This window comes from Hippocampus bargibanti, linkage group LG07 (assembly GCF_051943395.1).
Source record: "Hippocampus bargibanti isolate YZ-2025 linkage group LG07, ASM5194339v1, whole genome shotgun sequence".
In the NCBI taxonomy this organism is placed as follows: domain Eukaryota; kingdom Metazoa; phylum Chordata; class Actinopteri; order Syngnathiformes; family Syngnathidae; genus Hippocampus; species Hippocampus bargibanti.
In genome coordinates, this window is record NC_142740.1 from 2,225,001 (window position 1) to 2,238,501 (window position 13,501).

The 13,501-nt window shown below is 39.6% G+C and overlaps 1 protein-coding gene across 1 annotated transcript; it reads right to left on the minus strand.

Annotated features, from left to right (window-relative positions):
* Positions 1-8: 8 nt before the first annotated feature.
* Positions 9-8,355, minus strand: ube3a (ubiquitin protein ligase E3A). The gene is given in 10 exon segments (XM_088999851.1): positions 9-902; positions 1,057-1,200; positions 2,619-2,692; positions 2,781-2,936; positions 5,511-5,675; positions 5,812-6,017; positions 6,178-6,322; positions 6,487-7,607; positions 7,773-7,803; positions 7,805-8,355. Coding segments are annotated over 10 exon segments (2,418 nt in total). The 5' UTR covers positions 8,060-8,355; the 3' UTR covers positions 9-781.
* Between the last annotated feature and the right edge of the window lie 5,146 nt (positions 8,356-13,501).

Genomic DNA, 13,501 nt, shown 5'->3' on the forward strand with positions numbered 1-13,501 from the left:
TCCTTCATTTATCCTCTTTAAACCATTATTTATTTTGAGTTCATAGTTATTTTAATCCCCATCTTCCTTAGTAATGATTACACGTTGTTGTTCCTGTTTCATTAAAGGACAACCGGCACCATTTTTTTGTTTTCCTAACTGACATCAGAAAAACGTTTTATAGCATCTAAAATACCCAAAACACACAGGATGATATTTTTAGTCAAATGCAAAACACCAATAGAAATGAGTTAAAGTGTCCCAAAACTACTTCAAAATGACCTTTCTTGTTACTCATCCAGTTATGAATATCATTCAAATAGTTCTGAAGAGGAAAGCATACATGTTTGCAATCGATTAAAGAAATCCTTCCGGATCATTTTGAGGCGTCTGGACTCCAATGTAGCGTTCCGTAAAATGCACAAGATGGCGCCCAATCTCCGTTGGAAATGGCCTGATTTGTCAGCTGGGAATTTGTGTCAACTAGTATCAAATAGTAGTCTTGGTGCAACACACAACGATTCACCATCGCGTTATTTATGTTTTCCTTCTAATTTCGCCATTAACACGGATCAACACAAAGTTTTTAGACCAAACAAAGTACCCAAAATGCATTGTGTGTCGCTTTGTCGGTCAGGGGCGTTCCTTCAGTGACGTCACGTCAGGCATCGTCATTAACTCGAAAACAAGTCTTCCTGAATATTCAGCGCAAGTCTTAAAACGTACTATATAGCTATATGCCGTGGAATCTTGATAAATTACGCTCAGAAGAAGTCATTTGAAGTGGTTGTCCTTGAACACGTCACAGCATTCCGAAGCCTTTTGCGTAAGTGATGGCCTTGAGGAGTCGTTCCCGCAGTTTCTCCTTGGAAGAATATTCCGGAAGGAGCAACGCATTGAAACAGGTGTGCGAAGTAGGCAGCCTGCAGGACAAAATAGATTAGTGGATGGGGATGTGTGATGGAATGTTCTGTTTTGGTCCATCTGGTTACTTTACTTCACTAAATAGACTGAGAGGATGGTTTGACACTGTCCTTTAAAAATAATAATAGTCCTAAAAAAGACACTAGTCCATACCTTTCCGTGTCTGAGCCATTTTTGACGATGATCATTTTGAGTTTGCCGAGTCCGCCGACCGGCGCTCTGTCCGTGCCAGTGGTGAATTGAAGAAATAGCCTCTTCTGTTCCTCTCCGAATGAGTGTAATATCTCCCAAAAATATCTAAAAAAAGAACAAAGCATCGTCAACATAATTACAATTGTATTGCTGGGAAAGTATGTTGGCTTCATGCTAACAACTAGACATGCTAACGAATAGCATCTACGTGCCCGGTGTTGTAACGTCTTAAGCAACCGATATTTGAACACTACGAATGAAGCAACACATAGACAAGCAAAATAACAATATTCACAGGTATATACTCGCTGAAAAAAATATTCTATTTATTTTAACTTTCAATATACAGTGATACCTTGGTTTACGAACCCCTTGGCTTACGAACTTTTCGGTTGACGAACGTTAAATTTATGGAAATTTTACCTAGGCATTAGAACTATTTTTCGGGATACACACGGAGCTGCCACAATGAGTGATGTGTCGTTCGTGAACGACCCCGTTCTTCTAACAACAAAATGGCAGCCGACTGTTTTTGTCCTCTATTTCACACCCCCAGTCTTCGGTTAAAGCTACGTGATTGGTCAAGAACGCAGACACCGTAGACGACAGTGAGAGAGTTTCAACTTTGATAGTACAAAGGCAGAGTGTAGACTGCAAGGATGAAATATTCCAACAATCAGGCTCCACAAACAACCCGCATAAGCCATCTGTACACGTGATGCTAAAAGCTATCAACCCAGCTAAACAGAACACAATTGATGAGGAACTAGATAAAATTATCACAGAGGACGCACCTACAATGGATCACTCCTCAAAGAAGGCTTCAGTATTTAATGCTTATGCAACCGGCCACTCCATCAATGACCATCACAAAGGTCAATAAAACGACTTTATTATACAGTACAGTTGATTTCTTTAATTATAATACCATATCACATTTTTATACATAAAATAAGGAATATTTGGTGTAGTTTTAAGGCTTAGTAAATTAAATTAGAAAGTAGAAAATTATGTTTTATGGGGAGCTGGGAACGGATTATTCTCATTTTAATGGTTTCCTATGGGAAATTAATTTTTGGGATACACTTTTCGCCTTACACACTTTGTCTGGGAACCAATTAAGTTCGTGAGCCAAGGTATCACTGTATTTCGGATTTTTTGGAGTGCCAGTTTTCCCAAAATGGGATTGTTGGGTGTTTTCAACCTCCCCAGATGGCAACCGTGACAATGTAGGTTGATTTAAACACAACATCATCTTTTACTCGAGAAGTTATGGTCACGTGAGTGCATTTTACTGAGGTGTTGTAATCGCTTCCTTGTGTTATACTACCCCCAAGAGGGGAATGTATGCTAGCAAAATCACACAATGCACAAACGGATTCAATCTTTCAATTCGACTCAATTAAATTATAATTTTGCGTTTACAATCAAACAAAGTGTTAATTTCCTTTTCCAGACTACAATTTTTTTCGTTGTTGTTTATTTTAGAAGCAACCGAAATGGATTCATGAAGTCAAACTTACTTGATAATTTGCGTGTCTTTGCTATAACCTCCGTCGTATTCCACCGTTTTCTCCAGGGCCTCAAAATCAAGTTTCTGTTTTGACCATGAGAAAAGTCGCTTATCAAACAAAAGATACAAAAAAAATAAAAATACATAGCGTGACAAAAGTGTGCTTCCTCACTCTGCTTCCACAGATAAGCAGTTCCACTTCCTCAGGTCTGAACAAGTATTTCATAGGGGACTCGCTAGTGACCATGAGGAAACCTTTCTTGAACGCCCGGAACTGACTTTCCACGCTCACGTTGAGAATGTAGTCAGTGTACAAGTCTACAAATTCCTGCCAAAAGCACAAAAAAAGGAGGATGTGATCCAAGGTTTATCTGAGAGTCTTAGAGTGTTAGCATAAAGCCAGTGGTACACAGGTAGAAAGGGGTGTTTGCGCCGTTGTGGGGGTGAAGAGAAGCGACTTCGTTGCTGGCTAATGGAAGCGACATCTCTCATTTACTTTCAATTTAGCGCTTTGCGTCTTTTACATGGAGGAAAGCATACCGTAAACTGATTGGCTGAAATCTAACCATCCAGGTCGACATGTCAATATAAGTATGCTGCAAGGGAACTGCAAGATCTCCACTAGCGGATGATATAAAGTTGGCTTTGATGAAGCGGCAACTTTTTTTCTTCTTTTTATAATAATAATAATAATAATAATAATAATAATAATAATTAATAATAATAATAATACATTTCATTTATAAGCACCTTTCAAAACTCTCAAGGTCACTTTACAGTCACAGGATCAGTTTTTCTGTGGGTGTGCAACGGCAGCCACATGCGCCAGCTAGCGTTCACTCAACCCGGAAGTAACTCAAATAGATAGAAAGCTAGCTAGCTAATAGATACTGTAATAATAATAATACATTTCATTTATAAGTGCCTTTCAAAACTCTCAATGACAATTTACAGTCACAGGATATTTTTTCTGCAAGTGAGCAGCGGCAGCCATACGCGCCAGCGTTCACTCAACCCGGAAGTAACTCAAATAGATAGAAAGCTAGCTGATAGATACAGTAATAATAATCATACATTTCATTTATAAGCACCTTTCAAAACTCTCAAGGTCACTTTACAGTCACAGGATCAGTTTTTCTGTGGGTGTGCAACGGCAGCCACATGCGCCAGCTAGCGTTCACTCAACCCGGAAGTAACTCAAATAGATAGAAAGCTAGCTAGCTAATAGATACTGTAATAATAATAATACATTTCATTTATAAGTGCCTTTCAAAACTCTCAATGACAATTTACAGTCACAGGATATTTTTTCTGCAAGTGAGCAGCGGAAGCCATACGCGCCAGCGTTCACTCAACCCGGAAGTAACTCAAATAGATAGAAAGCTAGCTAATAGATACAGTAATAATAATCATACATTTCATTTATAAGCACCTTTCAAAACTCTCAAGGTCACTTTACAGTCACAGGATCAGTTTTTCTGTGGGTGTGCAACGGCAGCCACATGCGCCAGCTAGCGTTCACTCAACCCGGAAGTAACTCAAATAGATAGAAAGCTAGCTAGCTAATAGATACTGTAATAATAATAATACATTTCATTTATAAGTGCCTTTCAAAACTCTCAATGACAATTTACAGTCACAGGATATTTTTTCTGCAAGTGAGCAGCGGCAGCCATACGCGCCAGCGTTCACTCAACCCGGAAGTAACTCAAATAGATAGAAAGCTAGCTGATAGATACAGTAATAATAATCATACATTTCATTTATAAGCACCTTTCAAAACTCTCAAGGTCACTTTACAGTCACAGGATCAGTTTTTCTGTGGGTGTGCAACGGCAGCCACATGCGCCAGCTAGCGTTCACTCAACCCGGAAGTAACTCAAATAGATAGAAAGCTAGCTAGCTAATAGATACTGTAATAATAATAATACATTTCATTTATAAGTGCCTTTCAAAACTCTCAATGACAATTTACAGTCACAGGATATTTTTTCTGCAAGTGAGCAGCGGAAACCATACGCGCCAGCGTTCACTCAACCCGGAAGTAACTCAAATAGATAGAAAGGTAGCTAATAGATACAGTAATAATAATAATCATACATTTCATTTATAAGCACCTTTCAAAACTCTCAAGGTCACTTTACAGTCACAGAATCAGTTTTTCTGTGGGTGTGCAACGGCAGCCACATGCGCCAGCGTTCACTCAACCCGGAAGTAACTCAAATAGATATAAAGTTAGCTATATAGCTAATAGATAACTAATAGCTATTGATCTAGCTAGCTTATAGATAGTTTATAGATAGCAAATAATGTGTATAGCTAGCTAGGTAGCCAGCTATCTAGCTATTAGATAGCTAGCTAGGTACCCAGATAGATCGCTAGCCAGATATATTCATAATAATACATTTCATTTCTAAGCACCTTTCAAAACTCTCAAGGTCACATTACAGTCACAGGAGTTGTTTTTTGTGGGTGAGCAGCGGCGGCCACACGCGCCAGCATTCACTCAACCCCGAATTAACTCAAATAGATAGCGAACTAGCTAGCTAGCGAATACATAGCTTATAGCTAGCGAATTTATAGCCATTAGCTAGCGAATAGCTAATAGCTAGCCATTAGCGAGTGAATAGATAGCTAATAGTGAGCAAAACAGACAGCCAATAGACAGCGAACAGATAGCCATTAGCCAGCAAACAGATAGCCAGATGGATACATCCAGTGGGCAACATAATGTAAAAAGACCAGGAATGACCCATTGCACACTTTCGGATCGACATTATTCATATCAGACCAATTTTTTGAAAGTTAGTTTTATGTAATCTCCATGTATCTAACTTTGCCAAGTCTGGAATGAATATCCTCGGGGCCACGATGAAAGGAGGTTCCCTGTATTTCTTGTTACCTGTCTATTCTCCTTGGAAACAGGAATGTCTTCTGCCTTCTCCTTCAAGTCGTGCAGCAAAGGGCTTCCAAAAAGGTCTGTGTGGGAGATCTGGAAGGTAAGCGCCATGTCCGCCTCCACATCACCATTGTAGTCCAACAACTCCTTCAGACTCTGGTAAAGATCCTATAACACAAAGATGAGTGTAAATAGGTCCTTGAAGGCTCGTTGGAGACCTCTCACAGTCTTCACTGTTTAGAAAACCACTTCTGGTCCACCCTAATAATGACTCTGAAGAAAGTCAAATGAGATGCAACCATACTGGATGTGAGTCAGGGAGGTCGCGGAAGGTCCCTGTCTTGCCCATGAGCTTCCTGTAGACCACCATGGGGAAGTGGACATCCAGGATGCAATTGTTGTAGATGGCCAGGCCAAGCACGATGCCTACAAGGGTATACTGGGCTTCGTTCTCCAGGGATGACGAGTTGAACCAGAAGAGCTTGGTGTCGTCATCGTAGGTGAACATCCCTGTATGCAGAGTCACAAAGCGTGGATTGATTGAAACGCAGAGGCAGACAGACAGACCACGCCGACATTTTCTCCAATGAAGACTCCAAATCTAAATCATGGGTTCCCTTGACTGACAGGTTATCCGCCAAGACCATAGGCTCCTCTGTGAGCCTCTCACCTATGTCAGGATTGAAGATTTCCTCCAGGACCAACTGGAAGAACTCCTTTGAAACACCGCCTTCGTCCACGCCTTGCTCCCCCTCAAACTCGACAAAAAGTTGCTTCTTCAAGTCCGATGGGTTCTCCATGGAGATCATCTCCAGCTACGTCGATGGAGGCAAATGGTTAGCGGATACCAAAACGGTTTCAGGTCCCTTTCACGAATCTTAAAAAGACTTCAGTGGGTAATCATAGAGGAAATTAAAATTGTGAATTAGGGTGGTACTGGATACCGTCTAAACCCATCGGTGGTCTCGCAGTGACTCACCCTGATGAGGGCGTCATCGATCATATGATCCCGCCGTACTTTGAGCTTGAGGTAAGGGCTGGGCTGCTGTCCCTGTACCACGCCGTACAGGGCAGTGAGCCGACGCTCGCTGTACATCCTGATCCGGTTGTCATAGTAGAGCCCCTGGTTCTTGGTGAAGACGTTGAGGACGAAGGGGCAAGTCTGAAAGGAGAACTTAGTTTCCGCGTCGACCTTGAAAAAGGTGAAGTCCTTGTCCATCTCCACCACGTCATTCAGAGACTCATTGACAAAGTCCTCAAACGGGATCAGGGGCTTCCTGCTGTCGATTGGACGGATCCCGAGTTCTTTCTCCAGGAGGTCTACCTGAGGGCTCTTTTTGTAGAGCCGCTCTTCGCCCAGAAGCTCGTGGAGACTGAGATCGTCCGAGTCGGCTGCTTCGTCACTGTCATCGTTGTGCTCCACGTCCAGGTCACCGCCCAACATGCTGGCGTAGAACACGAGTTTCAGACACTTGCAGGCGGCCACGACCGTGTCATCTTCATTGACCAGATGCTCGCCGCTGTACTCCTGGCTGACCACAGTGTAGGTGATAAGCTGCTGGAAGGTCTCCATCATGCGACGGATATGCGGGAGCTCATACTCGGACCAGAGTTTGCAAATCCGGGTCAGGGCGGCGACCGGGAGCTTGCTCATGGCCTTGCACAACTGCGGCAGTGCCAGGTCGAGGTACTCTGGACTCTGTAGATTCCCGTTTTCCATCAGGATGACAAAGATGTTCACATAGTCCGGATTGGATTCATACACCTCCAAGTACTCCAGATCCAGATCCACGTTGGGAGTGAGGTAAACAAGGGCGTTGAGTAGAGCCGATTCGGCCCGCTCGATGGTCTGAAGTCGCTCATAGACGCGGCGTACCGACTCAATATCCACAGTTACATCAGGAGGGGGACCGCCCGGATGTTCGGAAGCACCGTCTCTGGGCCCGGATGAGTTGGTTTCATCTTTCCGGAAGCTTTTTATCAAGGCGTTGGCGTTGGAGAACACCCGTCCAATGACTCGGATAAGGGCGGAGTAGTCACCTTCGTCTTCGCATACACTTAGTATCATGCAAACTGTGTTCTCTGTGAGGTAATGGACATCTGGAGAAATCAACCCAAAATAAGAACACTGAATGAACAAACTCTTCATCTGTGTTAAAATTCATGGTCGAAATTGAGGCAGAGACAGTATCATTCAAAATCATGTGATATTTCAAAGACTTTACAGACATTTACATATTGAAATCAAAATCAGTTCCACAATACCCGAGAAGTCGTCCTGGAGACCCGGAGACTGGAACGTCAGATCCTTTGTGAGAAGTTTTGAGATCACAGAGTTTGGCGTTGATCTTACACAGCTCCAACGCTCTGACCGCCGCGGCGTTTCTATCCAGAGGTTGGAAATGGCGACATGAGGCGCAGAATTTGTTATCGCAGTCGTCGTTTCCACAGCCATCGGTTAACTGCCTAAAGTAACGCTCGATGAGGTTCTTCGCTGCTGATCTGTTCCTGTAGCGGAAGATATTGAGGACCGTATTCGATCTGATTAGCATTAATCCTGATGATTCAGAAATGATGCTTTGATTACTTACATTCGGCTGGATCAAGAAACCTTCTACAGGTCCAGAGGACAATAGCCCTGAAAGTAAAACGGTTTATCACGCGTATTGATGGTAGGCAGTACATTTGGTATCTGGGCTTTACCTGACATAAGATCTCTCTTCATACTACCTCTACTACATTGAAATTATAGAAACCATTAAACGACCACCTCCCCCAAAAAATGCAATATAACAGAACATTAAAGAACAACCGACACCGGACAAGTCGCGTCCATAATTTGTAAAATCACTTCAAATGACTTCTACTGAGCGTATTTTACAAAGACTCCACCGCATATACAGTAAAGTCTCGTTATATCGATATCGGATATATCGATAGTAGCTATATCGATATAACGAGACTTTACTGTTTATTTTAAGACTATATTATGTATATACAGTAAAGTCTCGTTATATCGATATCGATATCGGTTGCTTATTATCGATAGTACTGCTTATTCGATAGTCGATACTATTTCTATGAACGCTAGTAGAAAATTATTTACATGCCGCAGGATCGATAGTACTGCTTATTACGATACTATTTCTATGAACGCGAGGAGAAAATTTACATGCCGCAGGATCGGATATATCGATAGTCCGGTTATATCGATATTTTTTCGGACTCCCGAGAATATCGATATAACGAGACTTTACTGTATTAATGAAGTCTTGTTTTCGAGTTGATGACGATGCCCTAAGTGACATCATGGAGGGAACGTTCGTGCCCGAGAAAGCGACATACAATGCATTTTGGGTACTTTGTTTGGTCTGAAAACCTCGTGTTGATGGCGAAATTAGAAGGAAAACTACATAAATAACGCGATGGTGAATCGTTGTGTGTCGCAGCCAATGGCGGTAACACGCATAAAGAAGGTGTAAGTTTACACAAATTCCCAGGGGACAAATCAGCCCATTTCCAACGGAGTTTGTGCGCCATCTTGTGCATTTTCTGGGCGCTACATTGGAGTCCAGATGGATCGAATTGATACGGAAGGATTTCTTTAATCGATTGCAAATATTTATGCTTTCCTCTTCAGAACTATTTGAATCATATTCAGAACTGGATGAGTAACAAGAAAGCATCTTCTCAGAATCTGAAGTCTCTGAAGCCATTGTTTTGATTCTGGAGCAAGGCAGTTTGTGAAGGAGTATCCTGGCGTGACGTCACCAACAAGGAGGGCGGGACTTTCTGAATATCCCTAGTTCCGAGCTCATTTTGTGGCATTTTTCGGACATTTGAAGTCATTTTTATTGGTGTTTTGCATTTGACTAAAAATATTCGCCTGCGTGTTTTGGGTATTTTAGATGCTATAAACGTATTTCTGATGTCAGTTAGGAAAAAAAAAATGGTGCCGGTTGTCCTTTAAGAACCATCATTTTAAGTGCAGTTGAGTAGGACTTACATTTTACTGTAAATTTAATACAATTGTGTTTCACCATTATAAGCTTTCTGTTTTTAAACTTTATTTAGGTAAGATATTCGTCAAACTTTGATATCTAACTCATTTCAGTCTGAGGTTGAAGTTACTTAGCCTATTAAAGCCCGGGGTCGATTAGATTGACATGACGCAAATCAAGAAATCAATCTCCATGACGAGGTGAGGCTTAGCTGTAATTATATTTCTTATGCAGATTACTTTTTCAAGATAGCACGGACATAAAATGGGAGAGCTATAAATATAAATGTCTGTGTGTTATTACGGTTGTCATAAACCTTTTGTGCTCTTGGCTATTTCTGTCTACCTCTCTTCATTTTTATGAAATATTTTAGTTTTGGTGTTAATTCAAATGGAATGAAATATTCCAAGGTTGGGGATTTTATCTGAGTTTGCCTTTTTCAAGTTCAACTTTTGAAATTAATCAATAATTTACTGCCGTCAGAAAAATGCAATTTTGTGGGTCATTTTTGGCCACATAAAACCCATGAATGTGAGATTGTTTTTAATGCTACCGTTCAGTCTTGAATCACACAATTAAAGGACAACCGACACCATTTTTTTGTTTCCTAATTGACATCAGAAAAACGTTTTATAGCATCTAAAATACCCAAAACACGCAGCCTTATATTTTTAGTCAAATGCAAAACACCAATAAAAATGACTTAAAGTGTCCAAAATCTGCAAAAAAAATGAACCCGGAAGTGGCCAGTTTCAGAAGGTCCCGCCCCCTTGTTCGTGACGTCACCCCAGTACGTCTTGCTTTGCTCTAGAATCAAAACAATAGCTTCAGATTCCAATAGCGTCGGTTGTCCTTTAAATGGGTTTCATTCTTGACATCCAAATTTCAAGATTTTTCAACCAGAATCCATCATGTATTGATTTCTGACAGAGATCGATAACTTGTGATGTTAAAAATGATCACAAACAAACGGAAAGGTTCGAATACACGAAAAAAAGGCCCTTGTTTTGAAACTGCTTTAAAACTATTTGTCAACAACACACTCGACTTGACCCACTCCCACTCATCCTGCTGAGTGACGTCACGCGGGTAAGTTTCAATTTTCCATCGATTTACTGCCGACGGAAAAATGTTAAAAGCAATTACGGGGTGAGAAATAGTTCAACACACACTTTTAAACACCAACACGTTGTGACGAAACAATTCTTAAAGTGAGCAGACAATAAGTGCGCTTGTGTGTGTCCGTGACACTGCAAAAACACACGTTTCAAAGGCATGCCGTCCACTCACTGTTTATTTTCGTCGCTATGTTTTGGACACAAAACAGACTTATTTCTGCGTGAATTAAAGTAAATATAAAGCAGCGATTAAATAGGTAATAACAAATTCAAGGTGAGCTACTCTTTAAAAAAATCACAACAAAAAATCTCTACCATTTTGTCAAACGCGAGTGTGACGCTTTCCCAACATGCAACGCGCGGATCATGTGGCCGCCAGCCACGAACGAGGAGTTTCATAATTTAATTTATTCCCGATTAATGTTTACTTACCGAAGTGACAAATTTATACTTGATTAATTTGACTACATCATATTTATTTATTTACATTTTTTAATTAAGCTGACAAATCTCTTTGAAAATGCTATAAATTTTGTTTTTTTTTGTTTGATTGTGTTTATTTTTACGATCGTTACTATTATTATTATCATTAGTGTATGATTTGGGTTGTAATAAATTATTTTATGCTGACACTAGCTTTAAAAAATGGCAAAAAAACGTTTTCTTGTGTGCCCATTTTCGCTGTTCTCATTATGAACACGTGAGGTCACTGTTAATACATATTTTTTAAATCATGAAATACATTAACGGACAACCGACATCACGTTTTTGTTTCCTAACTGACATCAGAAAAACGTTTTATAGCATCTAAATACCCAAAACACGCAGTATGATATTTTTATTCAAATGCAAAACACCAATAAAAAATGACTTAAAGTGTCCAAAATCTGCAAAAAAATTGAGCTGCTTATTGGGCATTTTCAGAAAGTCCAGCCCCCAGTTCGTGACGTCACGCCAAGACGTCTTGCATTGCTCGAGAATCAAAACAATGGCTTCAGATTCGGAGAATATGCTTTCTTGTTACACATCCAGTTATGAATATGATTCAAATAGTTCTGAAGAGGAAAGCATACATGTTTGCAATCGATTCAAGAATTTATTCCGTGCCATTTTGAGGCAACATTGGGGGGAAATGTATCACCAAAAAAGAGGCAGAAAATGGCGACCAAGCTCCGTGTGAGGAATTAATCACAGGCTTCCACAGGCTGATTAATTCCTTACATGGAGCTTTGTCGCCCTCTTCTGCCTCTTTTTTGGTGGTACACGAAATTTTCAGCCCGGTCAAGTACAGCCAAATGCAGACGTGATGGAAGGACTGCTACAATGTGTCCTTTTTTTCGTTCAGGGGGCGTTCCTTCAGTGACGTCACGTACGGACTCGTCACCAACTCAAAAACAAGACTTCCGGAATATTCAGCGCGAGTCTTAAAACGTAAAATATAGCTGGAATCTTTGTAAAATACGCTCAGTAGAAGTCATTTGAAGCCATTTTACAAATTATGGACACAACTTGTCCGGAGACGTCGGTCGTCCTTTAACTGAAGTGTCAAATACAAACGCCAGAGAACTGATGGGCCACACTGCATACAGAACTATGATAGGGTCTCAGTGGATCTTACAGCTACTTGGTATATGCATTCAGATGTGATTATTCATCCAGTGAAACATTAATATATTCTACTCATGACTGTAAGGGAGGCAAACATCAATCTCCCTTGGCCCTACTGCGCCTTTCATCATGTTTTCTCTACATGGCTTGATTAGAGGGTATTGGAAGTCATTAGGCCGCCATTTCACCCCCAATTAAAGTGGATTCAATATCATTCGAGGCTGTCCCAGATGGTTCCGCTGTGTGTCATGATACTGTTGTCAAAATAGCGTTTGTGATTTGTTTCTTTAATAAACACATTTTGCTTCATCATGTTTTTTTTTATCTTTTCACCGCTTTGAAATTGTTATCATCCAGAAAGATTATGATTACATCATAATCTGAATGAAGTGATCATGCTGTGATTAGTTAGGTCAGTGTTTCTCATATTTTTTTTTTCTTCCAATTTCCACTAATGATGATATTACAGTTTAATGGAGATATCAAGCCCCAAACAAAGTATTATTCATGCAAAGTTTCTCTGCTGGTTGAAACACTATCAGGAGCACTGCCGTGTACACCTCAACCAGCGAAACACATCTCTAGCAATGCACAGATGAACACTTTTATAATAATAATAATAATAATGATAATAATAATAATAATAATAATAATAATAATAATAATAATAATAATAATAATAATAATCATTTCATTTATAAGCGCCTTTCAAAACTCTCAAGGACACTTTACAGTCACATGATATTTTTTCTGTGGGTGAGCAGCGGCAGCCACACGCGCCAGCGTTCACTCAACCCGGAAGTAAAATAAAGCAAAAATATATATATATATATTTGATATATATATATATATATATATATATATATATATATATATATATATATATATAAAGTAAAAAAAAAAACGAAATTATATATATATATATATATATATATATATATATATATATATATATATATATATATATATATATATATCATAAAGTAAAAAAAAACGAAATTATATCGATATGTATTTCGATATATAGATGGCTATTTAGCATATATAATTTCATTTTTTTTTGGGGAAATGTTTTTCTACACACTACAAACACACAATTCAATTCCACCACACATTTTTTGTTTTTACACACACACACACACACACACACACATATATATATAGATATGTATGTATATAAATTATAAAATAAATGGGATATAAGATAGAATAATATAAAATAATAAAATATTTAATATTATTATTATTATTATTTATTTAATATTAA